A 27,330-nucleotide genomic window follows, 5' to 3' on the forward strand; every position below is an offset into this window, starting at 1 on the left:
CTGCAGGTTCCTCCCGCCCCCTCCCCACCCCCTTAACGCCCGTGGCAGCCGCCGCTCCCCTTCGCGGTGGGGTGGGAAGGGCCGCCCCCCCGCCCTTGGCTCTCCTCCGCGGCTGCCCTCCGCTTGCGACGGTAATTGAACGACTTTTCCGTAGGAAACTAGAAACAGGGGTGAGAGCCAGGAACGCGTGAAACTTTTCCGCGATGATTTTGGACGTAAACAGCCGGGAGCAGCCACCGCCCGCTCCCCGATGGCGGAGGCTCGGCCCCCGCCCCCCCCCGTTGCCCCTCCCCTCCCTCCCGGTCCCACCAGCCCCCCCAAGGGAGACACAGCGATTGTCCCAGCAGCCCGCCCCCCCCCCCCCCCCCCCCCGAACCCCGCACAAAGCACGGTCGGCTCCGAGCTCGCCTTCGGAAAAGTTCGCTTTATTTACAAGGGAGGTGCGGGGGGTTCCCCCCTCTTTACACACACACACACGCACGTATTTATAAAACTAGCCAACCCCCCCCTGCCAAAAACGCAAAGGGGTGGCCGAGCAATAAATAAACCTCTCCCACCGCCCGAGGCGGAAAGGCTTCGCGGCCAGCAGACTTCTCCCCGCCAAGGCCGGCCCGGGAAAGCCGAGGCAGGGCGACCGTCGGCGGGGGCTCAGGCGATGCTGCTGCAGAACTCGTGGAAGTCCCTCTCCATGAAGAGCTCGCTCTCCATCACATCGTCCTCGGAGGGGAAGTACTGCTGGCTCTCCTCCGGCGGGGGGCCGGCGGCGGGGCGGGCGGCCGGGGGCCGGGCAGCAGGGCCGGGCTCCCCCGCGCACTCCATCAGCGCCCCGCGGGCGTTCTCCAGCACCCCCAGGTAGGAGTCCATGTCCAGCGGGTCCATCTCGCAGTCCGACCCGCCGCTCTCTGTGCCCACCGAGTCCGAGCGCAGGTGCATGAGCTGGTACTTCTCTCGCATGAGGAACTGGTTGGTGTTGCGGGGCGCCCGCATGCCCGGTGCCCGCCGGCCCAGGACGTTGACGGGCCGCAGGGAGAGCAGCACCCGCGGCCGCGCAGGCCGGTGGCAGCGGCGGAAGGCGCGGCAGTGCTGCTGCTGCAGCTGCTGCTGCTGGGAGTGCTGGAGGTGGCTGTGCGTGCGGCTGCCCAGCAGCTTTCGCGAAACGCCGGGCTGCCTCCCGCGCCGCCCGGGGGGCCAGCGCGACCGGCTGCCGCCCCGCCGGGGCTCGCCGCCCTTCAGCGGCGGCGGGAGGGCGGCTCCGGGCAGCCCTTCGCCGCGGGCGGGCTCCCAGGGGGGGCGCCGCGCTCCGCCGCACACCATCAGCTCCGCGCGTCGCAGCATCGCGGCCCGTCGCTCTCACATGCTCCTCGCCGCCGGGAGAGCTGCCGGGACACCCCCGCCGAGTCAGTCCAGCGCCGCCGCCGCCCCGCTGCGCCTTCTCCCCTCCTTTCCCTGGGCTGAGCTGCCGGTTCCCCAAGAGCCCTGCGGCGTCCCCGCTGGCGGGGGCCTCCCCGGGCGCCTCTACCTTTTCACGATCCGCTCTGTTTTTTTCTTGAGCGGAGCCCCTTTACCGCGCATAGCCTGGCTGAAGGGCTGCGGGCTGGGGGGCAGCTTGACCGGCTCCAAGCCGCCGCCGCGGAAAGATGGTCTCGCCCACTCCCCAGCCGGCCGCGACCGGGGCTGGCAGCGCTGGGCCGGGGGTAGGGGGAGGCGGCCGGGGCAGGGCCCGGGAGGCAGCGAGCGAGGGGAGGGCGCGGGGAAGGCGCTGAGCCGCACGCAACACACACCGCCCGCCACCCCACGCCGACTGCTGCCGCGCACCCCCACACCCCCTACTTATAGCGCCCGGCGCAGCCCAACTGCCGCCGCGCCGCGGGGGGGGGGAGGAAGCACGGCTTGTCTTCGCCAAACCTCGCCCTCCCTGCCCGGGGAGCGCGGGCGCTCTGCGCCACCACCAGCCGCTCCCGTCTCCCGCGTTAATCCCGAGATCTTTCCCCCCGGCCGCCGCGTTTTGGTTTGGCCCAGCGCTCCCCGAGCGTTATTTTGTTCATCCCCTATTCACGAACAGCGTTTGCGCTCAGTTTCCCGCGCAGGCGCGGTTGTCCTCCTCTCCGTTGCAGTGGCAGTACGTAAACTGCTTAAGCGGCCCGTGAGGCGCGGAGTGGGGCCGGAGTTGGGCGGGCGTAATGGCTGCGGGGGCGGCCGGCGCTCAGCGGGGCTGCTCGGGCCGGGGGGAAGGGGTCGGCCCGAGCCGCCAGCGGCCGGGGACCCGTGACCGAGCGCTGGAAAGGCGCGGTGCTCTGTGCCGGCGCCTGTTGCCCCCCTTCCCCCGTAACTACTGAGTGGGGCCGGCGCCACCCGCGGGGAAGGGGGCCGTCCCGCCCGTAGCCCCCAGCGTGGTGCCTGGGCCTGAGCGGCGAAGGAGACACGCCCGGGGGGCGTTTTGGCGGGGGGGAGAACATCGCTTGACCGGCGGCGATAACCGGCACAACCCCGAGGCGGGGGCGAGGCCCGGTCCCCACCCCACGGCAGCCGCCGCTATGGGGGCGCGGGGCCGGGCGGGCGGTGCTGAGGCCTGGCCGAGGCCCGGGCGCGGCCTGTACCGGGGAGAGGAGTCGGGGTGTGGGGAGGTTTGAGCTGGCGTTTAGCTAGAGGGGAGGGGGAGAAGGAGGGGAGTCCCCTCTTGAGGCCGCCTGGGGTTTTGTTTCCTCCCTTTAACCTTCCCAGATGAATCGGTGCTTTTTAAACAGAATTTTGTGAAAAATCAGCAGACATATTCATTCCTGAAGTTTAGGGGCTGTCCTAGTTACTCGTGCTGGGCCTTCATCCCTCTGCTACAAATTTCCCCTGGTTTTCTAATCCCTTTTTTTGGCTCTGTGCACTGCAGTACTAAATCTGACAGTGACTTCCCTCTTTACCCCTTCTTTATGGTCAATTTGTTTAAGAAAAACGAGCTCAGTGTTGTGGCCCGAATGGTTTCAGCTAAAGGTGGTGAGCAGATAAGGACAGGAGACTTTCACATAGATAACAGCTTATTATTCTTTACTAGTGAAGGGCAAAGAAGTACAAAATATACAGGGGGGAGTAAAGTGAAGATCTGGATGTGGTAACTGTAGAGTCGACATCAACAACAAATTGTCAATGTTTGTATTTCATTGCTTAATTTTAAGCAGTGTTTGTTTTAAATTCCATTCAGAAATTATATGGTATTTCATTTAAAGTCAACTGGCCTCATCACCTACGTGTTTTACAAACTCAACTCCAACATTGAAGGAGTTGGCACTGCAGCAAGCACAAGTTACAGTTGTCAAAAAAAATGCAACCTCTCTAATCTGAAGGAATGTGAAAGCAGGGGGAGGCTGCAGTGCCTTCAGATTGGATAAAGTGTTTATAAAGAAATTGCTCATGAAGTGGTCTGAACCTGTTTGGGATTTTTTTCAAGTAAGCTTACACTACTTGGGGAAAAAAGTTCAGAGAAAATTAACAGAAGCCACTCTTAAATTCAATTCAAGTCTTCCTGAAAGGAATATCCATCTGTCTGCATAGCAAAGCTTTCTGGGTATAGAAAAGGTCCATAATAGTAAGATGAGTAAATTCTCTGAATTAGTTATTTTCTGCATTTTATTCCTCTCTTACCTACCTGTCTTCAGTCTTGAATCACACTTACTAGATTTTCTTAAAAAAAAAAAAGCAGAAAACCCAGAACATGACAAAATCAAATGCTCAGCTGAAGGAACGCTGCATCAGGTGGTAGAATCCAAGTCCTCCTCTTTTTGATTTTGAGTTGTTACAGGCTTTTTCAGAGCTTTAGATGCATTAGAAAGCAATATGGGTTAAAGACATTGCTGCCACTTCCAGCTTCCCTCCTGCATACAGAACATCCCGGATCCTCACAGGCAGGAATCTCTGCATTGTGTTTGTGCTGGAGATCTCTCCTGGCAAGCACGTGCACCCAGTCTCTCCCTGTCCTGTTGGTCAGTCCTGCTTAGTCTGGGCTCAGTTCACATTGCCTGTGTTGTTTCTTAAGTTGGATGCAGATTGACTTCCCCTTGTAGCTATTCTGGAGTCATGTATGAAATTCAGTGTAGAAAATAGTCTTGTGCTTCTTTGTACAGGTGAGGATTCTGTCTAACATGACACACTTCGCATCGGGATGTGTCCCTCCTCTGCTGACTGAGACACTGCCCTGTACGGACCAGTGAGTTGATCTTGTACCTAGTCCTGAAAATCAAAACCAAAGCTAGCTTTTTTTGATTACCTACATTTGTATTGGTATAGAAGTTTTAAGAGCAATTGAAATTCGTTACATGGAGGCAGCTGAACTGTTTGGGCCATTACTGATCTGACCTTCCTTCCCCACGATCTGTTTTGGTGAGGGGTTCAGGTGAGCAGATGTACGGTCTAGAAAGAGTTACCCATTTCCCTTCATCACATCCCTGGAGTCTACCATTTTCCAGTGTCGTGAGCCCTTCCACAGCAGTTTTCAGTGCTTTCTCTAGGTGGATGGAAATGTTTTGTAATTTCACAATGCTGTGGTTGCCAGCCAGTAATAATATTTTTTTCAAATTTTTAAGTTTCCTTTGACACATGGGAACCCATCTAGAAGGTTTTTTTTCTAGTTGGGAGTGCAGCAGTAAGGAGGGGACTTCTGTGGTATTTAGAGTCTTAAGAATTGGTATCTCGACATATTTAAACAGTATTCCTTTAACGGAGGCAAGGTCAAGCTTCCGAGATGTGTGTGGCGGCGTCTCCTGCCCCGGATCTCGCTCTAGGCAGAGGGCTTAGGCTCGGGGCACGCTGCTGGAAGTCTGCCCTGAACTCAAAGTTCAAGTTTCTGTCACTCTTAAGATTTTAGAGGTTTTTCTTTTTTGTGTGTGCAAGGGGAAATCCTGTGGCCGAGGGAGAATGTTTTCGCTTGCTGCGTTCCAAACCCAGAGGCACCGCAGCGGGCCGGCCATGTCAGCGCGTCCCCAAACGGAGGTTTCCCTCAGCCAGGAGCCGCCTCAGCCGACGGCGCTGCGCTCCCTGTGCGCAAACGCAGCGATGGCAGCCACCGGACATTTTAAAAAGCCATTTTAGTTTGTGAACGGACCGTAAGCCACTAAAGCCGGAGCAGGATTTCCCCTCCCCAGTTACGCTCGGCCAACACGCTCCCCGGCCGAGCGGGCGGCAGCCGCTGCCCCCTCAGGGCAGGGGGAGCCTCAACCCCGCCCCCAGCCGCCTCTGGCCAATGAGAAGGCAGGCTGGGAGGGCGGGAAGGGTTTCCCGGCCTGCCCCGCGCCGCCGTGACCTGGCGTTTCCCAGAGAGCGGCCTGCCCAATGGGAGGCCGCCTTATTGCACCCTAAGCGTGCCGCGCGCTGATTGGCCGCCGCTGCCGGGTGTGCCTGCCGGTGCTTCCTGTCATGCTTTCCCGGGCGCGGTTGCATCATTGCGGGACGGGCGGTCCTGAGGTGAGCGGCGGCGGGACCGGGTCCGGCCCGGCCCTTGGGACTGCTTTCCCGAGGCCCCACATCTCTTCTCCGTCCCTCGCCAGCTGAGGGAGAGTGTTACTGAGGCGGGGCTCGGCTCGGCTCAGAGGCCTGAGGGAGGGGCGGTGCCGGGGCCCCAGGCGGGGCGCGGGGTTTTCGGGGGCGCTTCGTGCGGGTGCTGGGGCCGGGCGGTGCTTTTTAGGGTTTCACAGAAAGCCGGCGACTCGTATGCAGGGTGCCGGTCCCTCTGGCTGCCCGCCCCGCGTCGCTCAGCGGAGGGTCTCCCGGTGCTGTTTGTGGCCCTGCTGGTCCCTCTCCTGTCACCACCCGGAGCTCTGAAGCGCCTGAACGTCCAGCTCTGTGGGCAACCGGCCGGGCTGGCTGCTTCGCTGCTGGGCTTTGATGTTATTGACGCCTTCTCAGGCGTTGGAGCTAATGTATTCCCTATCTCTAACGTTACATTCATGTATAAGATATTTTACTCTTGGACTTCCCTGGGTGCTCTACCGATTCTTTGCTTTTTCTAGAATTTAGTGATTACTTAAAATAGGTACTTATTAAAGATTAACCGATTTCGTTATTGCAGAGTTTAATACCGATCGAGGCTTAATGTCATTAATTAGTTGAACGAATAACCTAAGATGCCTTGCAAAGTGTAATATGTCTTAAGCACTCTACTTCAGCATCCTTTTAATAGAGGGAGATTTTTGAGGGAGGCACACTCTTGATTGCTGTAGCTGTAATGGGTTTGATATTTTGATCTTCAGCAAATGTTTGCTCCCCCACCCCCCAGGAGCCTTCTGGAAACTGAAGAGAGCATATTTTTCAGTTTGTTGCTGACATGCTTAGGAAGTGACTGTCAGGTAATAGCAGAATTTAGCTGGCACATAAAAGCAGTATTTGCCAACTCAGCTGACACTAGTTTCTGATTTTTGTCAAATACATAGTTCAAAGGTATTTCAAAGTAACCCATATTATTTTTTTTTTTGCACAATGGCAAATATAACACTTTTAATCAAGGTTGTATGTAGACAACAGAAAAAATGGCTTAAGACATCATCAGATAGAGGGTAAAACTGAGTTCTTGCATGGTATGAAATATATTTGTGTCTAAACATAGTATTAATTTATGAATCTGCTCACTGTTTTAGCGATCTTTTAATTAGCTTTTTGGCATAAAAAGAAACAGTCCTTGCTGGGGGAGAGGTGGGCTATAGCCCATCTTGGGTAGTGTTTCATCTTGAGTGATATGTTGAGATGAATTAATCTTGGATACACTTTCTGTAACCCATCCTCAAGTATCAGGCTGAGCTTGAGTAGACTCCATCTGTTTAGAAATTAGAAACTGTCTCTGCCTTGTTTCCCAGTTTAGTTTTCTGATTTGCTCACTTGGAGGCATATTTCTCAGTATGAAAAGTCTGTAACGCCTCAGTTTCATGACCCATCAAATAGAGCGGTTATCAGTCTGCTATGAATAACATGTAAATATAAATTTTTCTGGGTTGCTATCACACCCAAAATTTTTGTGAAGGAAAACTATGTTTTTAATTCTTTCCTGAAGTAATTGCGCTTATAAATTGCAGTGTTAGGGAGACTGGCCATGAGGGTGTCAGTTTTATGTCCTTTTGGAGAAGATAACAGATTGCTCAATTTTTGTATTTTTTTTTTTGATTTTTAACTTTATAAGTTTATTCTTGCATTTCCAACTATTTGGTGGTTTATATAAAGTGCTAGTTAGAGTGAGTTTATTCAGTTTAAGAAGAGGTTTTAAAGATAGGTGTGCATGCCTGGTTTGTGTTTTTCTCACCTATTCTCAGGTCTTTGATTAGTATTGGAGTTTTATTACCTGTATAAGGCATTACCACAAGATTTTCAGAAGCAATGTTTGTTCTGTAGCTTAGCATTCTGTTCCCATCTATCCTTCCTTTTATTTTTAACTTGGTTGTTTCCATCTGTTCTAGAAATGGATGCTTTTGATTATCAGATGAACAGTTTAGAAAATTGATCCCTCAGAAATTGCCTTGCCTCAAAGCTCAGTATCTAAAAAGGCAGAAATGGGGAGCCTACTTCTGTGTGTATGTAAAATAATGCATAGTTTAACTTTGGGGAATGCCTCTGTAGATGGAGAAAGGAGGCTCCTCCTTGTCTCTGGAAGGAAGTTTGTGCACAGGTCTCTTACATAGAATAGTTTGTGGGAGAAGGTGACTAGAACAAGGATAAGGCACTGATCATAAACCCCTTGAAATTACGAGACCATCTGTACACTTTTAGTTCATACTGGTTCTTTATCTTTTCAGTTTCTCAGTCACCAAAATGAGTAATGTATTGAAATCCACTTTTGTTTTAATCATTTATCTGTAGTGATGTATCTTAATTCCAATGAACTTCTGAAATACTGGTTTGGTTCATTCATAGCGTCATTTTAATTGAAAAATTAAAGATTTTTTTTTTTTTTTAAAATCTTAATATTGAAAAAACACTTTCTAACTTGCTTTTATGGTTTTAATGCTTGTTTTTTTTTTCCTTCTAGATAAGAAGCCCAGCATAAGTTTGAGACTGCTGTAGTACAATCTACAAACTTTGACACCTTTCCTATTGAATGTTATTATCTTTTAGAAAAAGTGAGTGTACTTTAAAAAAAAAAAAAGTTCCCCAGTGATACATTGTTATAAACTTCAACACTTTTTGTAACCAGAAAATGAGTAGAGAAAGAAGAAAACAAAACCCCCTTGTGTTTGATAATATGTATGTAAATTTGGAGTGTTGTCCAAAAGTATTATTTTATGAGATGTATTTGTATAATAATTTCTGAAACATCATTTGTGATGTTTTCACTCAGTCTGTGTTCAAAGTAATGAGTTGTCCTTGATATATTTTTTTTATTTAAAATACCTAGATTGCTTACAGCAATGAACTTTTTTGCTGTAAGTGTATGGAATTATCATATCTCTCTATAAACTGATTATGCTTTTCCTGAACACAGAATTCTTCACTTTTTTGCTCAGCTGAGGTTGAGCCATAGATAGATTTTTAAATGTGGTCTTCTAAGTCAATCTGTTTAAAATTCTGTTTTGTAACTTGTAACTTGAAAAAACTGACCTGTAGTGATATTGAATCTCATCAGTAATTTTTCTTCCTCATTCTGACGTAAAATAAACTTCTCTTGTAATATTGATAAGAGTGTGTATGAATTTGTGCCCTGTGGTTACTGGACACTGGTTTGTGCATACAGTGCTTCAGTTGGTAGAGATGGGCCAAAAGGGATACTGTGATTTACGCATGGAGTCTGTGATATGTGAGCAGCTTCCATAGCCCGGTCACAGTTACAGACCAAACCTTAAACCTATATTTAATTTATTAGATTATAGAGACTTGGCAGGTGGGCCAGTTGCCAAAACCTTTGCAGTTATCACTAAATTGCAAAGGCTGAGCTTGATCTAAATAAAATGTGCAGAACCTTAGTCCTCAAGGTGACTGGCTTGTAGGAAATAAGCTTTAAGGCTGAATCCTTTTATCATCTCCATTGTCTCTCTGATCTCGGGGCTGTGATCAAATTACTGAGAAATGGCGTGGCTGTTTGAGGAAAAAAAAAGTGTGCTTTGTTGAGTGCTTTGAGATATGATGGTGACAACTCTTGTACATATTGTGTATACTATAACTTGCTGTGCTAAGACTGGTTATTACCTTTTTAAGAATACACCCAGACCATGTTGATATGTTTCTTGTCAGCTCGTGATTTCCCCTCCAGCTGCTGTGTTGCCTGTGTAACAGGTTGTGGGTTTCTTAATTAATTTCTTGTCTTACTTGACAATTTGGGTTTATTAGTGGGGATAATGATCTGTCATTAATACAAAGAGTATGAACGGTGAAACTAGTCTGTAGGTTTCATTATGGGTCACATTTTTTCATATGGGTTCAAGCATTGAGCTAGTGATTTCTATGGTGTTCTGGGTTTCAGTTAACTCAATGTTTTGGAACTGTAGTGCTACCAAGCAGCATGTCAGCTGTAAGGTCAAGTGTTGTCTCCATACATTTGCATTTGTTGCTGCTTGTGGTTACTATTTGACAAACCTGAGTAAGTCAGAAGACTCAGTCCTTGTGCTATTACTAGTAATTCTACAATGCTAAGCAAAACTTGAGGCTAGGCTAGTGCTCTGCTCATTCTGGTGTAAGTGCTAAGGAGCAGCAGCACTAAAGTTAGGGGTGGGGGAGCCTGTTTCTTCTCTGCAGTCACTATTATAACCTTCATAACCAGTGTTCTGTTATGGAACTCCTGTCTTAAATAGTCCACAGAGCTTTTGCTTAGTGCTTGCTGTAGCATTTTTCTGAAATTTGACTTTGAATATTGTAGCAGGTCTGGAACACCAGGCAGCTCTATTGTGTGTTTCTAATGATGTTGAGAATTCTTTTCCCTGTGTTGTTCCTACATAATTTAATTCTGCTTGTAGTGATTTTTATTGTCTTACTCAGAATTGAAGAATGGCTTTGGGCTCTGGTGGCCAAAACCCACCAAAAAAAAAAAAAGACGACCTTTAGGAGATGGCCAGCAAGGAGTAGCCCCTTGTGACTTAGTTCTGACATACTTGTAAAACTGAAGAAAAAAAAAAGATACTAGAAGGCATCTAGTAGTTTTGCCAGTACTCTGGGAGTTAGAGATTTTCAAGATTCACAGCAGAGGTCTTTGAGCTTTTTCCTCATCTCTTTGTTCAAATTCTTCCCACATGTTCATCTTTCATTGCAATGTGTTTCAGTTATGCTATCTGAAGTCTGACTGCTTTCAGGAGCATCTGAGAATGATGGCCTAGCTAGATGGAAAAATGCTGTTTTAAACCTTTAAATGGTAGGAGTAGATGTACAGTGAAAAGGAGCTGCCTCTTTACTAGTTTTAGTTCCTGCACTTAAAGTAACTCTCACTAGTTCGCAAACTGATGCTGAAGGGTCAGGTTGAGCTTGGGAACTTTTCCTAAAGGAAAAAACCCCAAACTTGTAACCGAAAAATAATTTGCCCTTTGACTGTTTTCTATAGGAGACAAAAATAAAACCATAATAAAAAATGAATGACCATAGTTGAATGAATGGAGAATCCTTTTCTTGTTACAAAACTTTGGTGCTAGTCTGTCAAAATTATTGGGCTTTTTTTAGAACATAGTGCTTGCTTCCATGTCTACACTGATTCAAGCTCTTTGAAAAACTGAGATGTGGTTTGGTGATATAGATTTGTAAGACAATGATTTGTATTTGTGAAGTAATTTTTTTTTCCACTTCTGTTCAATACGTATTTTCTTTCCTCTGCTTGGTTATTGCTGGAAAGAATGGTTCAACAAGTTCCAGAAAACATAACTTTTCCAAATGAGGAAGAGAAGATATTGGAGCTCTGGAAGAATCTTAATTGTTTCCAGGAATGCCTAAAGCAATCAAAGAATAGACCTAGGTAAGAATCTCTTAAAAGCTGTAGCAACTGTGTATGACAATGCAAGGTTGGCTTAGCTGGAATTACCTTTTAATTTTTTTCTATTTTTTTTTTGTTTATTTGTTTTGCTTGGTTCTGTTAACAACAGCTGCTCCCTTTCTAGATAGCAGTCCTGGCTACTGTTGCTGTTGTGTCAGTTACTGTTTATCTTTCTCTTGGTGAAGAATCAACAGTGTTCTAACAGTAGTAATAAACCTGTAATTACCTGCTTGGTGGGTTTATAAAAGAAACCTGCAGGTGAGCAAGGACAAGTCTTTCCTATGTCTGCCAGCCGTGGAGCAGCATGTGGGCATTTTCAGTAGTAATCTTGGTAGAATTGGCAATCAGTAGGAACTGAATGAGTTGAGATGTTCCCTTTAGTCCTACTGCCAACATGATAACTGTGCTGACTGATAATAGAACAGGAAGAAATTGATGTTGTCCTAGTAAGACATAAGAAGTACAGGCGTTCAGATATACTTATCCTGTTTGAAGATTTGGTGTTCGGTTTTTGATTTAATTAAGAATGATGTTTTGTGCTGTAGGTTTAACTTCTATGATGGCCCTCCATTTGCTACTGGGCTTCCACACTATGGCCATATTCTTGCAGGAACCATTAAAGACATAGTAACCAGATTTGCTCATCAGAGTGGTTTTCATGTCGACAGAAGATTTGGCTGGGATTGCCATGGCTTACCTGTGGTATGTGTAATAAATCTGCCTACAGATACTTCTGTTGGTTTCTCTTTCCCATGTTGTTACCTGCTTATCAATCATGTTTCTATTGCTCTTATGCCTGGATTTGTTGCTAAAAGAGAAACGGAAGTTCTTTGTGTGATGTATTGCTCTGGCTTTTGCATGAGGGGTGATTTCAGGTGCTTCTACTGGTCACCTGCCCTACTCCAGGCACTCTGTTCATTAATATAAACATGTATTTATTTGATAGGTGTTTCAGAAAATGTTGTTTGGGTTTTTTTCCTCCTAAAGATAGTAAAGAAACAATCTCACCAGGGTTATCTTTTGAAATACCTGCTTAGTTCAGGTGCAATACTCATGAAATATCAAAAGGATAAAGGAGGCCCTTTAAGCCTTATTAGAATGCATAGGACATAAATAAACTATCCAGAGAAATCCTGAAAACTTTTGATGACAGCATGGGTTTTTTGTCTGGTTATTTTCAATGCTCCCAGGAGTACGAGATTGACAGGACCTTAGGCATTAAAGGGCCAGAGGACGTGGCTAAGATGGGGATCAAAGAATACAACAACCAGTGCAGAGGAATTGTGATGAGATACTCGAAGGAATGGGAGGTAAGTAAAGACTCAGTGCATATTCTGCTGTGCATTTCTGATTGTGTGCAGAAGTTTTTCAGCTGGAGGGAACTTTATCCTTCTATTTGATTACCTGCGTAGGTCTCGTGTCTTTAGCTACTGTGTTTCTCACTGGGGATCCTGAAAGGGTAACAAAGGGACCAACATTGTGGCTCAGAACAGGGAGACTGCTGTCATGTCAAGAGGAGGTTACTTTAAGGTAACCTGGAGCTCAAAGTGTCTAACTAGATACATTGTACAAGTTATCTCTTACTTTGTGTCTTTTCTTGTATAGAAAATTGAAAGTAGGATCTGACTTTGGTTTTCAAACGGAACCAATAAAGGAAGTGCACATTAACCGCCCTGCTTTTCTCCCCCACACACTTCTGAGTCTTTTCATTGCCAGAGTGTAGGACTATAGCTTGTATTTCTGGAACAGCAGAAGTGCTAGCATCTGATTTTGTGTCAGAATAGGTGTGGGTAAACCCTCAGTCTTCCAAGAGAATATTCATCTAAACTTTGCATCCTAGGAATATAGTGATAGGGAGAGCACTGATCCGTGCAGACTCTTGAGATTGGAGAGCTGTTCCAAGTAGATGAGTTAGATATTTTCTTGAGATGCTCAGATTTTTTCTAACTCTGAATAATATTCATCCTGTGCATAGGACCTGATGCTCCTTATTTTTGTCCTTAGCAGTGTAGCCAGAATGGAGTATTTAGCCCAGTACTTTGTATTTGCTGTTGGTCTGATGTGTCTATGAAGTGATGACTCTTTTGTATGTTTCTTTGGAGCTGAGGAGTGGCCCAGGTGCTTTCCTAGCTATGTCACTGTATTGCAGTGACAGCATGCAATAGCAACTGCCAAGGAAGAATGGAGGAACAGGTGATATTTTTGCAGCCTTTGTGGCACAAGGCCTTCCTAGCCAAAGGATTTTTTTTTCCCTAGTTTATAATCCCTAGCAGATATATCTAGCTACATTTTGAATATAGTTATACTGATAGACTCTAAACAGTCTGTATCAAGGCCTTCCTGTACATAGTTTGAAGAATTGCAGTTCTTCTATAATATGGTTTCCAGTAAACTTTTATCTTTACCATCATTTGTTTCTTTTTCTAGGCAGAATAGTCCTAATTCTTTAGGTTTTCCTCATGTAGAAGCTGTTCTGCCTCATCACAATCGTTTGTATGTTCTCTAGTCCTGCTATATTCCTTTTGAATGAAATAGCAATTTCTTATTTGAATATCACTTGCCTCTTGCTTGTGGGAGCGTTTTGAAGTTATGGCCAGTATCTGAAGAAACTACAGCTGCCTTTGTCAGAATAGCTGTAGCCTAAATCTAAGTGAGTGGCTGGATGAAAAGCACAGTTTGTTTTTTCAAATATACGATCATTTAACTATATGCTGAAATTTTGTATTTCAAAACCATCATCAATGAATCTATTGCTTTTAGAAATAAAAATAGGAAGATTCTTTCTGGTTCATGTTTTGTTTTCCATAATTGTTCCTTTTAATGTGCTGTGTCTTCGGCAACTGGTATTTTTGCAGTGCTAATTAGTCCAAATGCTTAGTCTTTTTGGGTGGTAAATGGATTTTGTATTTTGTTTTGTGCATATATAATGTGTGTATTTCCACACACAGACATATATTTTAGATTATTAATAAAAATAATGAAATTAATTTAAATAACTTATTTGTGATTTGGGTGGTAATAAATTCAAATACTTTGGGATAGTGTTAGGAGAGGAATTCCCAACATTCCTATTGCAGGTAGTGTTTATTTTCTGTCTGGAGTAGCTAGCAAGTGTTTGAACCTTATGAAAAAATAGAAAAGGTTCCTTGAGTGTGTAGGGTCTTTTAGTGCTGAGACCAAACATAATACTCCACCTTTGTGGATCTTTGTACTAATCAGTTCTAGGCTTTGGGTCTTAATAGTGGGATGTTGGAGTGGCTTAAGGGTCAGAATCAAAACTGATACATTTCAGGAGCTCAGGTGTTATGTGAAAATATAGAGGTGAGAAAATTAATTTGCTTTGTTTTCATTTTACTAGTTTGACATTCAGTATAGTCGGTGTCTAACAGTATCAGGACAGGTGTCTCGGGGCTCGGTTATTTGCAGAGCTAGGGGTTCCGATAGCTGTGAAGCTGGCAAGAGCGTACCACTTGTCCAAGTGAATCCCATAGCTTCTTCATTACTCATCAGTTTTTGTGTTCTGTGCCAATGGACGTGACCATAATCTGTCCCGAGACGGGGACTAACACCTGTCAGTCTTATGGCCTCTGGCAGCCCTGTCATAGCTTTGGGAAGTCAAAGAAGGCAGTTGGCCTTGAGACAGTTTTGATAACTTCTTAGGACATATCAATTTCTTTCAGCATTTCTTTGTCTTCGAATTACATCATGTTTTCATATAACTGAAAGCTGATAGACTGCGTTCTGGATTTTGACTGTCTCTGCAACAAGTATTTTTAAAAATAGAAGCAAGACCACTGTAATCAAAAGCAATTTTCAAGCATTTGAACTTTGTCTGAACCTTGAATGATACACCATTTCTATGTGATGAATGATCCAGATCATCCACCATTTCTGTTTAGTAGTGTTGAACACGTTTGCCTGTTGTATGACCTTGATTCTAAACAATGATGTTCATGGTTTCATTCTTTGCTTATTTTTGCCTGTTTAAATACACTGCTTGAAACTATTGTCAGACTGAAATATTTCATAGATGTGTTTCACTGATAGTGGACAAACAGTGTGCTTAAAAGTCAAGCTGTTTTACGGAATAAATATTGGAAATGTATCAAGATCTTTAATGTTAAGATGCCTTTCAATCTGTGTGTTTGTGTCTTAACAGTTCAGTGTTACCAGATTAGGACGATGGATTGATTTTGAAAATGACTATAAAACTCTTTATCCTGAGTTCATGGAGTCCGTGTGGTAAGTTAACTTATATACATTGCATATACATTTATGAATTTGAAATGTTAAGAAGGCTTCAATTATTGTAAACGTGTTGGTCCATATATCTCTAGAACTATTTTGAAACGTGCCAAATTCAGATAAATAGTGGGCAAATTAATTAAGGTGATGTGAAATCTCTTGATGTTGAATTGAGGGAATGAATTGACCTATTTTTTTTTCAGGGTAGTAGGGTTTTTCGAAATAAAGTTCAACAGTACTGCTTTTAGTGAGCCCTGAAATCTTACTGCTCCATGCCAACTTAAAAGCAATTCTGAAGCTATGTTCCTTGCTTGGTTTACGAAATCACATTATATCTCTACATTCGTGATGTTCTTCACACTGTCAACTGCAAATGGGCAAACTATCCAAACTCAGTTTAGCTCTAAACCTCTTCTTCAAGCCTGAATTTAGAGGCTGGGAATCTGCTGTTATCTTTTTCTTGGCAGCATAGTTTGACAACTGTCTTGGACTCCTGGTGCAGAGCTAAGTAAAGTTTGGGTGTTTTGGCAGTGTATTCAGGGTGACTGTTGGAATTCCAAAAGACAAGATGACCTTACAGGTTATGGATAATCAAATTGACCTAACAGTGAAGAAATGGCAACATCGAGTCCTTCAGGTGATAAAATTACAAGGTGAATTGCAGGGAGAGGTTTAGCAGGGTATATGCTGAGAAAAAGCCATTGAAAAGTAAATTACATGCATATTAAAGTATTATTGATGCTTTTTAATATTAGTTTTACTAATAACCTTTAATTGTATTGTTAGTTACAAATCTTTATGATAAAGCATTGACAGAACTTCTGGATGTCTCAGAAGCTGTTGTAGAGGGCTGAAGTGCCAGTGAGTTTTCAATAAGCATTGAAAAAACGGTGGGAAGGGAACAGATGTTTAACTAACTTAGCTGAAGAAACCCTGCATAACGATAAAGCTAAGACTGACAAGAAACATTCCTTTTATAAGTTATAAAAATACTTAGTGACACATTAAATCCTGTTTTAACTAGTATCTTCCAAGGACTATTTAAAAACCAAACTTGACTTGAACAAGCTGCAGGGTCTCTCTCAACAGCCCAAGGCTCTTCTTGTGGGTTGGGTTTTTTTGCCCCCCTTGAAAGAAAATTTCTAGTCTTTCACCTGGCTTACAGAGGTTACCTCCTCTAATGCTTGCTTTGATTACAGACTCTAAAATGTAAATTTTGGATCTGGAATCTCTGTGGTATGAAATTTTAGGAAGCATGTAGGCAGACAACCTGTTAATTTTGTACTTTTTTTGCTTCCTGATGCTATTAATTTTCTGTGTAATCATGAAATGGAATTCATTTTTAAAAGTTTGTTTTTAAAAATTGGGTCTTCTGGTAAGTCCCCTAAGTTTTGGAGGGGCACCTTACAATGCCATTGCCAGCCTGCTCTCCAGTAGAACAGGAGGTGGAACCACTGGTATTTGGATGTGGATGTGTGGATGGAGAACTGGAATGGGAAAGAAACGTGGGATGCCTGTTTCAAGGCTAAGGAAGATAATGCTTGGAGAGCACTGTAACTAGTTACAGTAGTGCTTTTGGCAGGATAATGTACAATTTTCTAAAACAAATCAGATGGTTACCTAGGCAATCATCAAACTGAAAATCTGTGTTACTGAAGTTACATTTTATGTCCATTAAGAGTGTTCATTTGAATGGTAGATTCTAACGTGCTTCACTTAATTTAAAAAATCAAATAATTTTGTGTTCCTTTTTAAGTTTAAAAAAAGAAGTTTTAAAACTTCAGTGTCCAGCTAAGTACAAAAGCGAAACTGCAGATTAATTTCTGAATTGACTGTAACCTGGTGACCATATTGGCCTGTGGTTTTTATCTTGGTTTTGTTTTGTTTTTTTTATTGCCTGTGGGAGTAGAACACTGCTCTTAGGCCCAGGAAAAAAAAAATGGTAATAATGACGGTAGTGAGCATGGTGACCATGGATTTTATGGTTAAAATACGCTAAGGATTTTGTCTTTAGTCTTTTAATCAGCTAAAACCTATCTGTTTAGTGTGGTGTTTTTTGGGTTGTTCTGGGTTTTTTTTTGGTCTCTAGCTCTTCCTGAGGCTTGCTGTTCTGGAGTGGTCTCAACTGGAATTTCTAGCTTTCTATGAAATGTGATGTTCATGTTGAGTTCAGTGAGCTAATGTAATACTTATGATAAATGTTGTTCCCAGTGGTGGCTGATTTTATCCAAATTATTTAGACTTCAACTAGTTTAGGATTCAGACACCAAATATATCTTTTGCTAATATTGTCTTGTTTTGTAGAGGTACTGTACAAGCTCAGCATGCTAGAGAGTATTCTTTTTCATATTTTATAATAGGTTTGTTGGAAATGGCTGCTTTGTAAGCATTTTGGTGCAGTGCCATATGGTGGCTGACAGAGTGGAATGATTTTTCAGCCTGCTAAATTTTGACTTAAACCTTCATCCAATGATAAAATTGTAGCATCCTGGCAGATTTTTTCAGGGCAACATTGAAGGTTGGTGTCATTAAGAGGTGGTACTGCAGTGGTTTCTTATGTGAAGATATAGTCAGCTCTTCATGTCTTAAATAACTTAAATAGAACTTTTAAGTTCTAATTCTGCAGAACTTGTATATCCATCCTGCAGCCAGCTTGAATCTCAATGAAAATGTGTTCTTCACTGGAAACAGTACAATGATGTTCTTGAGGCACTTTGGAACAAATGTGCAATATATTCGTGCTTTTTTTTTTTTTTGTACAGCTCATGAGACATGTACAGTGAAATTGAGAGCAGTTTGATGTGATCTTAAACTTCTTCCTGATCTACAGTTGGTCTGAAAAAAACATGAGCTTTGGGGGGAAAAAAAAAAGAACAACTAGTAAATTGTTGTCTTCACTACTGGCTTATTCCATAGTTCTCAGGTGGGCGGCGAGTTTACACCTCGAGAACAGTTCTCTGTGGCCGCTGAGGAAACGGCCTGTGAAGTGCTGAGGAGAGGAGGGGAATAGCTCTGCGGTCAGAGTTGTGGCATGTTTCTGGCTCCGATGGCTAGAGGTTTTAATTTTCTCCTTTGCACAACTTTAGGGTTAGTTAAACAGTTTTCTATCACCATCTAGTGGCTAAATTTAGAAATTGCAGCCTGAGCGTAATTCAGTTTTAAAAATAATTGAAAGCTCGTGTATGTTTTGAAGGACTTGCTTGTATGGTGTGAAACCACAGGTGGTAGAAACACTTCTTACTTACTGCTGTACCATAAGAAGATACTCTTGAGTCCTTTTGTGATAATACTAGATAGTGGCTGAGGGGAAAAAGAAAAACATTCCTAGTTACAGTAGGAAATTGGTACTCTATGTGTTTGACATCATGGCTGTACACTGAAAACTCTGCTCTGTTTACTGTGGAAACACAATATGGTTGTGTTTCACCCCCTTTGGTGATGGGGCTTTTTGGCCATTTCTGCCTTCCCTCCACCAGACCCATCTCAGTTGTTCCAGCTTCAGTTTCCCTTTTAGGATTGTTATTAAGAGGGAACCTCTCTTTCCTTCCATACCAGGTGTGGCCTTTGGCCTCACAGCCCTGCTCTTTGCTGTTCTGTACTAGCATGAGGCTCGGGGTGCCACTGCAATCCTCAGCTGCAGCTGAAGAGGGTGTAGGTAGCTCCTGAAACTGGAACATTGGTCTTAGGTTACCTGACTCCCTATGTGTAGCTTTGTTTTCGTTTTGGCATGACGTTTTTTTTCATACTCCATATTCTCAAGATGAGCTCTGTCACTTAGGTCAGTGTCCAGCTGTTTTAGCCCTTCTCAGTGAGAAGGAGAATGGGTACTGCCCGCAGTTGTTTTCTGACTTAATTTTTGTCTGCATGTGGAGTTTATCCATCACGAAACCAGAATGATTTCAGAACAACAGATCTCTGGATCCTAATATCAATCACTATTGCATTTTGTGTATTCCATGGCTGTTCAACGATTCTCTAAAGAGATACTGTTCATAAGAATTATGTTTTGTCCATTTTTCTACTAGCTATCTGCATTTTTTTTTTTTCTCACACTTGTATTTGTGCATTTAGTGCTCTAGTACCCTTGTTATCTTCTTACCATTCCAGTCCTTGTTGTTTTATCTCTGTACTGGTATTTTGAAGGAGGAATACACTGAACTCCTACTTAAGTTGGGTGATCTTTGGGGTAAGTCTAGCATCAGGATTATATATTTATATTTTCTGCTATACAGGTATTTTGCACTTCTGGCTTGATTTGAATCATTCAACACACTGATCCTAAGATTATAGCTTGGAGTGTAGACCTGGAGCAGAATGATCTCTATATGCTGGGATTTTAAAACTTTCACTAGTAGTTGAGGATAAGACTTGACAACTGCTGTATTTAGGATTCCTAGGCCCCAGAACAAATGTTTTTCCTGTCTTTCTGAAGAAGGTGTCTTTCAGAGATGCTATTCGAAAGACAGGCTGTCTGTGTTTGTTATTGGACTTAATGTTCCTCTTCTGCTCATGCTTTTTGACTCATGTCTAGTGTTGTTTGAGTACTTTTTTCTGTTTTTTGTCCCCATGCGTCAGTTTTTGATCGTTGCTTTCCTTTGATTTTATCTCAACTTTCAAGTGTTGCTCATGAGTCACAGGAGAACCTTTTCTTCAAAATCTCTGCTGCTTATGGTGCTGTTTGAATGCAGCCTGCTTGCTGAACTGTGTAGATGACAGGGCTTATGTAGTATGGTGTTTGGTTTTTTTTTTTTGTAGTCGATAGATTCTATTAAATTGTCACTTTTATCTTGACATGAATGATGCTAGGTCACACAGCAATAATTTTGTTTATCTATACTACCATGGACATGTTGAAATCATAAACTTCTAGATCCTGCTGTTGTAATGTTTTGCCCATCTTACTTTTAGCCTTTGTTGGTAATTGAGTTTACAATTCCTGTGTCTTTTTTCTTTAAAAAGAAAAAAAGGGGAAAATCACTTTACATGAGTTCGAAAATAATTTCTCAATGTTAGTAATAAGTACTTTCATTTTCTCAAAAGCTATGAGTTTTCAAACCCTTAGAAAACCCTTAGATACTGAGTCATTACAAACGGAACCACTTGATCACTTGAAATCACTTGATACCCCAAAGGAATGGCATTAATAACTTGAGAAGCTCTAAGATCACATCCTTCTCTTTGATGTGGAGGGAATGTATGTGTTTGAAGAGGGAAAGTTGCTTTTGCATCTGCTGGAGAATACTGTGGGATGTTGGATTTTGTGTGGGCTGCCAAGGGTGTTTTGTGTTGACTGATTGATCTTTGAATCATTGACTGATTCAGTATCTTTTGGAAGCGAAAACTCCCTTTGTAGGAGTTTTATTATATCCATGTGGTGTTTGCATGGTGTATATGTGACTTGGATCAACGAATGTTGTAGCAAAGTTCTAATTTCTTGGCAGTTATGCCTATGGCAGGAGTAACTCGCAGTCTTGGTTACTGACTGGGCTCAAACCAGTTCTATCATTCCCTCGTGACACTTCAGGAACAACAAACTGTTCAGAGTTTGTCATGCTTTTTAGAAGTTAAAGACACCTTGCATCTTTAGGGACCAGATTTGCTGTTAACAAGTGGCTGAAATATGTACCTTGAGTTCACCTTTTCCTAACCTCATTTTTCTTCAGTAAAGGAGTATGTAAGTGCTGCTCCCACAGCCAAGAGGATGCAACTAAATTTATTTATGTTTGCAGAGAAATGTAGCGGAATTAGAGGAACAGGGTTTGATTACTAACTTCTGTGAGTAAATGTTTTCTGTTTGTCAGTAGATAGGAGCTCTGTGGTTTTGTTAGCTTATTTTTTTTCAGGAAGGACTGCAGTTTCAATTTTGGCTTACAAACCCAGAGCCTCTTTCTTGCAAATTGTCAACATTTTGCAAACATAAGGGTTAAAACATGTTTTGGTAGGTTATTGTCTAAAATACCATGTGTTGAGTTTTTAAGCAAAACAAGATACCCATCTGTAAGTGATTCTTATTGTTAGAACTAGGTTCATCTTCAGCAGTTGCTTTGTTTTAGGTGGGCAGTGCTACTAGCAGGAAGCTCTTTGGGAATCATCTCTGGTGCCCTTCTGATAGTCATGCAAAAACTGTTTTGAAAAGTTTTTTTGGTATGGAAACCAATGAGGCATTTTTCAAGATAACGGAAGAACTTTTTGTAGTGATAATGAGGGCTATTGCATCAAACTGCAGTCTTGACTCAATCATAATTCTGCTTATTATGTTGGAATGGTTGTCTGAGGGTAGAGGTTATGCTAAACTACAAATGAGTGGTCATTATGAACGGTAATGAGAGCTCTGAAGAATGATGTGGTTTGAAGGCCCATCTTTTTGCTCAGCAGTGGAACAACTGGGGAGCACTTGGTTTGCAATAGGGCAGAATTACCACAAGAGGGAGATGCTGGCTTGGATTTTTAACTTGGCAGCTCCATCTAGTGTTCACCTTTCCTGAACAGTTTTCTGAGTTTACAGTTATATTTACAGCTGAATTAGATATTCAGTGTTTCTCTGAGTAGTTTTCTTCTATGCTGTTAGTAGGCAGTGTTCTTTAGAAAGTAAAGTGGAGCGTTTTTCTATAGATATTTTACTTAACTGTTTTTTGAAAGGCAAATTGAACACCTTCAGTATAATGCTGTCACTTGTCACAGTCTGCATTAATTATGTTCGGAGATGATAAGCATACATTTAAAATTTTTTTAACTGGCATGAAAACTTCTTCAATTAGCCAGTTTAAATGCATATGCTGAAAGCTGATGAAACTATATTCAGGAATCATTTTCATAAAAGACTGATTTATACTTACGGAAGTTTAAATTGATACAGTCTCTGTTGTAAAACAGATGCACTCGCTGCTATGTTTCAGATTTGGTTTAGGGTTCAGGCAGCCACAACTTGCCTGTAGGTGACATTTATTACTTTAACAAGGTTACTTTTCAGTTGTGTATTTAATGTAAGGCACCTTTGGAGTGCACAGCTCTGAAAGACTTCTGGGTTTGGCTCACCTTGGCAGAACTTGATGTTGCTGAGGGTCTCTTAGGCTTTATCCATTTTAGGGTTCAGATTATTTATTTTTTCTGATGTTAGTGACTACTCATGGGAAATTTTGGACTTTTACTGGAGGCCCATGGATGAATCTGAGTGGACTGCATGTCTTCTCCATATGACAGTCTGTATTTTCTCCAGCTGTCTAATCTGTAGGGTAATAATTATTCTGATTAAGATAACGTATGACTTTCATGACAGCAGACCAGTGCATATCTTTTGATGTTCTTGTTTTGGGCTGTGGATAGAAATCAGTGCAATAGTCTGCTTGTGTTTTGTGTTGAAGATAATTATTTCAAACATAGAAGGCAAGACACTGACTTAAATACAGGTCCAGATTCTCAAGCACAAAATGACAGCCTGCAGTAAAAAGTGCTCCTTGCCAGGATGGGGCTGGTTGCTTAGCAATGAGCTATTTATCTGGAAAGGGACCCAGAAAAGTGATCAGGAAGGTTTGAAAACATAGTTTGAGTAAAGGAGTTTTTTTAAAGTCAGCGGTGTTTGACAATTTGAATGTGGAGTTTGAAATTACTAGACTCTGCAGAAACTCAGATTTTTTAGATTTGAATTTGGCATGATTATTTAAGGCTTGTCCTCTCCTGCTTTTACTTTTAAGGTAGCCAACCTGCAGACTGTACCACTAAGTGCAAGTCAGTGAGACCTGATAAGCTGATAAATGCTGATGATTTGTTAGTAAACTTTCCAGTATTCAGATACGGAGAAACATAGGGTTTTGTCCATTGCATGCACACTTGATGGGTTGCTATGTGAAGTATGTTTCTCTTTAAGCCCCCCTTCATCTTGAGCATTGACTTAATTTGTCATACTATAATATTATGTGCTGTCTTGATTATTTCAAGAAGACATAAGGATCCAAATATGCTACAGGCTGTACTGAAGATTTCATAAGAAGAGTTAAAGCTTAGCGTGAGACTGTGATCTTGAACAGGAACTGAGTCCAGAGTGAGATGAGCTAATAAAGGAGAAGGTTAATGTAAATTGTGGGGCCATAAAACTGAGTTCATTACTTTGCATGATTAGCTGTGCCCTCTTGTGAAGAATGCTCTTCAGGTTGTCAGGATTTACTCAGGGTGGGTTGCAGGTACCTCTGACTTCTATTTGTCTCTCTTCTGTAGCACTGTTTGCTGTAGTAGGTGCTTAAGATCATGTGATAAGTGAGCAGCCATGTTACTACATGTCTTCTCTCTAAATTATGACTGATTTCAGCCTTGTTAATAGTTCAAATTTCAGATGGTCTTTGTATTCAAGAAATTTGAGAAAAATTAATCTGCAATATGGATTTTTGATTCATCTAAATACTACGTGCTGTGCAGTCGGTGCATGGAAAACCAAGCTGGTAGAATCAGCTAAAGCTAAAAATCAGCCAGAAATAGAGTTGCAATCACTCTAGCCCTTTCCTCTTGACTTGCAAATATTGTCCTTTAGTTGATGACTGATTGTTTAAAAAGGTGCCATTCAGAACAGCACTCCAGCTAGAGCAGAACCCCATTTTGCAGTTGATTTACTAAATTTGAAATGCCAGATGCTATTCCATGTTCCTTGTTTACTTCCAGGTGGGTTTTCAAGCAACTGTATGACAAAGGACTGGTGTATAGAGGTGTTAAGGTCATGCCTTTTTCAACTGCATGTAACACCCCACTGTCAAACTTTGAGTCCCATCAGAATTACAAGGTGAGTATATATGTATGTTATATGTTGCAATCAGATTTCTCTATTGTCTTCAGTTTGGATTTGGAAAGCTTCAGTATTTTTTGCTTGGTGGTACATAAGCATATTATTACACTCCAAATTAATAGTAAAAATGTAGATAAATGGGTTAGTTGTTGTTATATTTTGCTGTATTTGTTTGGATCACTTGATCTTAACCTTCCTCCCTGTTACTACTTACAGATACATAAAGTACATACTTTGTTCTATTCTTGTAAATTACTCTCAGTTCCTCTCTGGGCTCTCAAGATGAGCATTGCACTGTGCTGAGTTTTTATGGTAAATAGTTAGAGGAGAGCTGCAGCTGTCCCTGTCTGCAGATCTGAAAAGAGGAAGGTCCTTGGCAGAGTTAAAATCTTCTGTGAGTTGATTAATAAGAATTGTTGAAAACTGTGTTTGGTTGTAGAGCAGTAGGATAGTGGTTCTTCTAAGTAATTTATGTAGATTGACAAATTCCAGGTAAAGTTTTACCTAATATAATGCGTAGTATAGTATGTTTTATCAGATGTTTCTTTAAAAAAGAATGACTAGATACAGTAGGTGCAGCTTCTCATTTGCAACAAACTTATTTTTGCACATGTGAAGGCAGAATTTGTGTCCTAATTTTCCAAAATTCATGTTAGTCTGTGACAGATGTTTTGTGTCCATTCCAGTCCCCACCCAGGCCTCCATATCCTTATGTTACACATCTTTCACTTGTGCTAGCTCTCTGCCCTGACAACATAAATTGTACATCTGGTCTTCTTTACATCTTGCCTAAAAAAGGCCAACTTGCTGGCCAAGAATAGTATATTAAAAACAAATGTTTAATTAGACTTGTAGTACAATGCAGTCCACAGATACTAGAGCTTTCAATATTGCTGAGTGGTATGTGACCATACTGAATAAAGGTTTTGTGATTTAAGAAAGTGAGACCTGCAAAGACATTGTATTATTCGTGACAGTGTGATAACTGAAATAGTTACTTGCTCGTCCTTATTAACTGACATTTCATATAGGTTCAGATTAATGACCTTTCTTTAGAACACTTCTAGGGAGGGGACACCCACAACTTCTCTGGGCAACCTGTGCCAGTAGGTCCTGTTTATTGATCCTCTGAGAATCAGGACACAAATCATGAGGAATAGGACACAAGAACCATGTTTAGAAACTGAGTTAGGTGTCTAATGTACACTTGAGTAAACTATGTCAGCAGCTTGTATTACATTTAGTTGAGGAAGTGTTGTGTTCAGATGGAAGCAGGCATAATTTGGTGAACAGATAAAACATTATACAGTGCCATTACTTGGCAGCCTGGATGTTATTTTTTATGGCTTGCCAGTTGTTTTTATCTACCTGGTCAATGGAGTGCTTCAGAAGACAAAGTGAATAGCCTACAGTGTTGTTTAACAATTGGTAGAGACAGAACTGTAGTGATAGCTCAATCTTTGCTTGGTGTTGAGCACGGTTTGAGAGTTATGTAATATTTATGTTTTACTGTTGACTGCACCAGATGTTCACAGACAATTCCCTCTGGAGCAGCCCTTAGCTCAGACATAAATAGCTGCCTGTCCCATGATGCCGTTAACTGTTCCATGATGCTGGATGGAAACCAGAGGGCTTTGCACTAGACGTGATGAGGAGATAGGACCTATTCATGTGTTTGGGGGCTGAGCGCGTGGCACTCATTTTTCTTTGGCATTTAAAATTAATAGTGGAGATTTCACATTTGCAAGATTAAACTTGCTTTTTCAAACTGCTTTTCATATGTGAAATGACTGAATAGGATTGTACTTGTCAAAAGAATCCCCTGGAAACAAGTTTTTCTTTCAGACTCATTTGAAGGTGAAGTTTTACAGAGTAGCTGACAAAGGTCTCTTTCCCTGAGATTTTTTTTTGGCTCTTAAATATTGACGTACTCTTGTTTTCAAGTACCCAAACTTTTTTTTTTTTTCCCCTTGTTAACAGCAGCTTCTTAATAAGAGATTGCATCTTAAGTGATGGTTATTCTTCCTACTCCCTGATTCTAGAGGAAAAGGTGGCAAAAGGCTTTGTGTAGCACTATCGGAGAAACTGTTGATTTTTTTGGCAGTTGAGATTTATAATCCCATTTTTAAAGTTTATAATCAGAGGTGCCTGAGGGAATTGGCGCTCAGATCTCTGGTGTTTTGGCAGATAATTTCCAAAATCTCACTGCTAATTCAAATTTTTAACCCTGTGGTCTTGTTGGACTAAGTTTGCACTCGTATAATGGAGTCACAAAACATTGTGACTGGTGTTCTCCTCAAACTTTATGCTACCATTTCACCTTCTACCACTGCAGTGATGAATTATGCAAGTTGCAAGACAGGTTTTGGTGGATGGCAGTAGTAGTTACTACTACGTAAATTTGTATTTTCTCACTAATACATGCAGTAAACCTTTTTTTTACCCCCTTCTCTTTTTCCCCCTTTGACTTCATCTTGTTTTTAAGGATGTTCAAGATCCTTCAGTGACTGTGAGCTTCCCACTGGATGAAGATGCAAGTGTTTCTCTTGTTGCTTGGACCACTACTCCTTGGACCTTGCCTAGTAATTTGGCCCTTTGTGTTAATCCAGAATTGCAATATGTAAAATTGAGAGGCAAGTGTCAACTGAAGGTGACATATAATGAATACTTCTTTCTTCAGTGCCTGTGAATATGAACTTATTTTGTGTGTTAGACTGTTTTATGCTAAATTTGTAGCACTTTGGGGTTGGATCAGTGTTATTTTGAAGGATGATAATACTTCCTATATGGCTGATGATTTCTAACTGCTGTGCTCTTTATATTTTACATGCATTGTGAGGACTGTTCCCTAAAAAATACTGACAGATGAAATGATGAACAAGAGCAAATGTTTTATCTGTCTTCTTGAAGTCTCACTATATTTGAGAGACAGGGAAGTGACTGGGTGTCCCCAGCTTTTTTTCTTCCCTCCTTTCTTGGGGCTCAGACTCATGAACAAGTTACTGCTGTATGACAGCTAAATTGCAGTAACTGAATGTCTTTGTACTCTTAACCTGTAACAGACCCAAGATGTCACATGCTAGTCTCAAACTGACTGAAGCGTGTATTTTAGCACAAGTGTAAGGCAAGGTATGTGCTGTGATTTCCAGTGTAAGAGTACATTAGACCAAGTGCCTTGGCTTACTCATGGACCGGTTGGTTGTGCCTGGCTAAACAAGTTGTACTATAAAGTCATCTCTTTCATGAGAGCATCCAGTACTTCAGGAATTGTATGCAACGACCTTGTAGGGTGCCTAAACAATGTAGGCTGTTGCTTCAAGTCGTTTTCCGGGGTTTGCAGGCAGTTCCATTTTTTTCAGTTGGCAATGGAGTATGTTATGGCGAGTCTTCCTTTTTGCTTAGG

General features: G+C 42.4%; 1 protein-coding gene and 1 non-coding gene across 2 annotated transcripts in view; both read left to right on the forward strand.

The window, feature by feature from the left end:
- The first annotated feature begins 1,647 nt into the window (after positions 1–1,647).
- Positions 1,648–27,330, forward strand: part of IARS1 (isoleucyl-tRNA synthetase 1) — a 112,779-nt gene continuing 87,096 nt past the window's right edge. The window contains exons 1-9 of the mRNA XM_074879684.1: positions 1,648–2,119; positions 4,110–4,192; positions 7,994–8,084; positions 10,775–10,894; positions 11,458–11,614; positions 12,103–12,222; positions 15,072–15,154; positions 23,807–23,924; positions 26,413–26,560. Of these exons, the coding sequence (XP_074735785.1) occupies positions 10,776–10,894; positions 11,458–11,614; positions 12,103–12,222; positions 15,072–15,154; positions 23,807–23,924; positions 26,413–26,560 (745 nt within the window). The 5' untranslated portion in view covers positions 1,648–2,119; positions 4,110–4,192; positions 7,994–8,084; position 10,775. The remainder of the gene's footprint in view (positions 2,120–4,109; positions 4,193–7,993; positions 8,085–10,774; positions 10,895–11,457; positions 11,615–12,102; positions 12,223–15,071; positions 15,155–23,806; positions 23,925–26,412; positions 26,561–27,330) is intronic.
- On the forward strand, positions 8,660–8,794 carry LOC141948002 (small nucleolar RNA SNORA84). The gene has a single exon (XR_012630335.1). It is a non-coding gene; the product is annotated as a small nucleolar RNA SNORA84 (small nucleolar RNA).

The sequence above is a fragment of the Strix uralensis genome, chromosome 10 (assembly GCF_047716275.1).
Source record: "Strix uralensis isolate ZFMK-TIS-50842 chromosome 10, bStrUra1, whole genome shotgun sequence".
Taxonomy (NCBI): Eukaryota; Metazoa; Chordata; class Aves; order Strigiformes; family Strigidae; genus Strix; species Strix uralensis.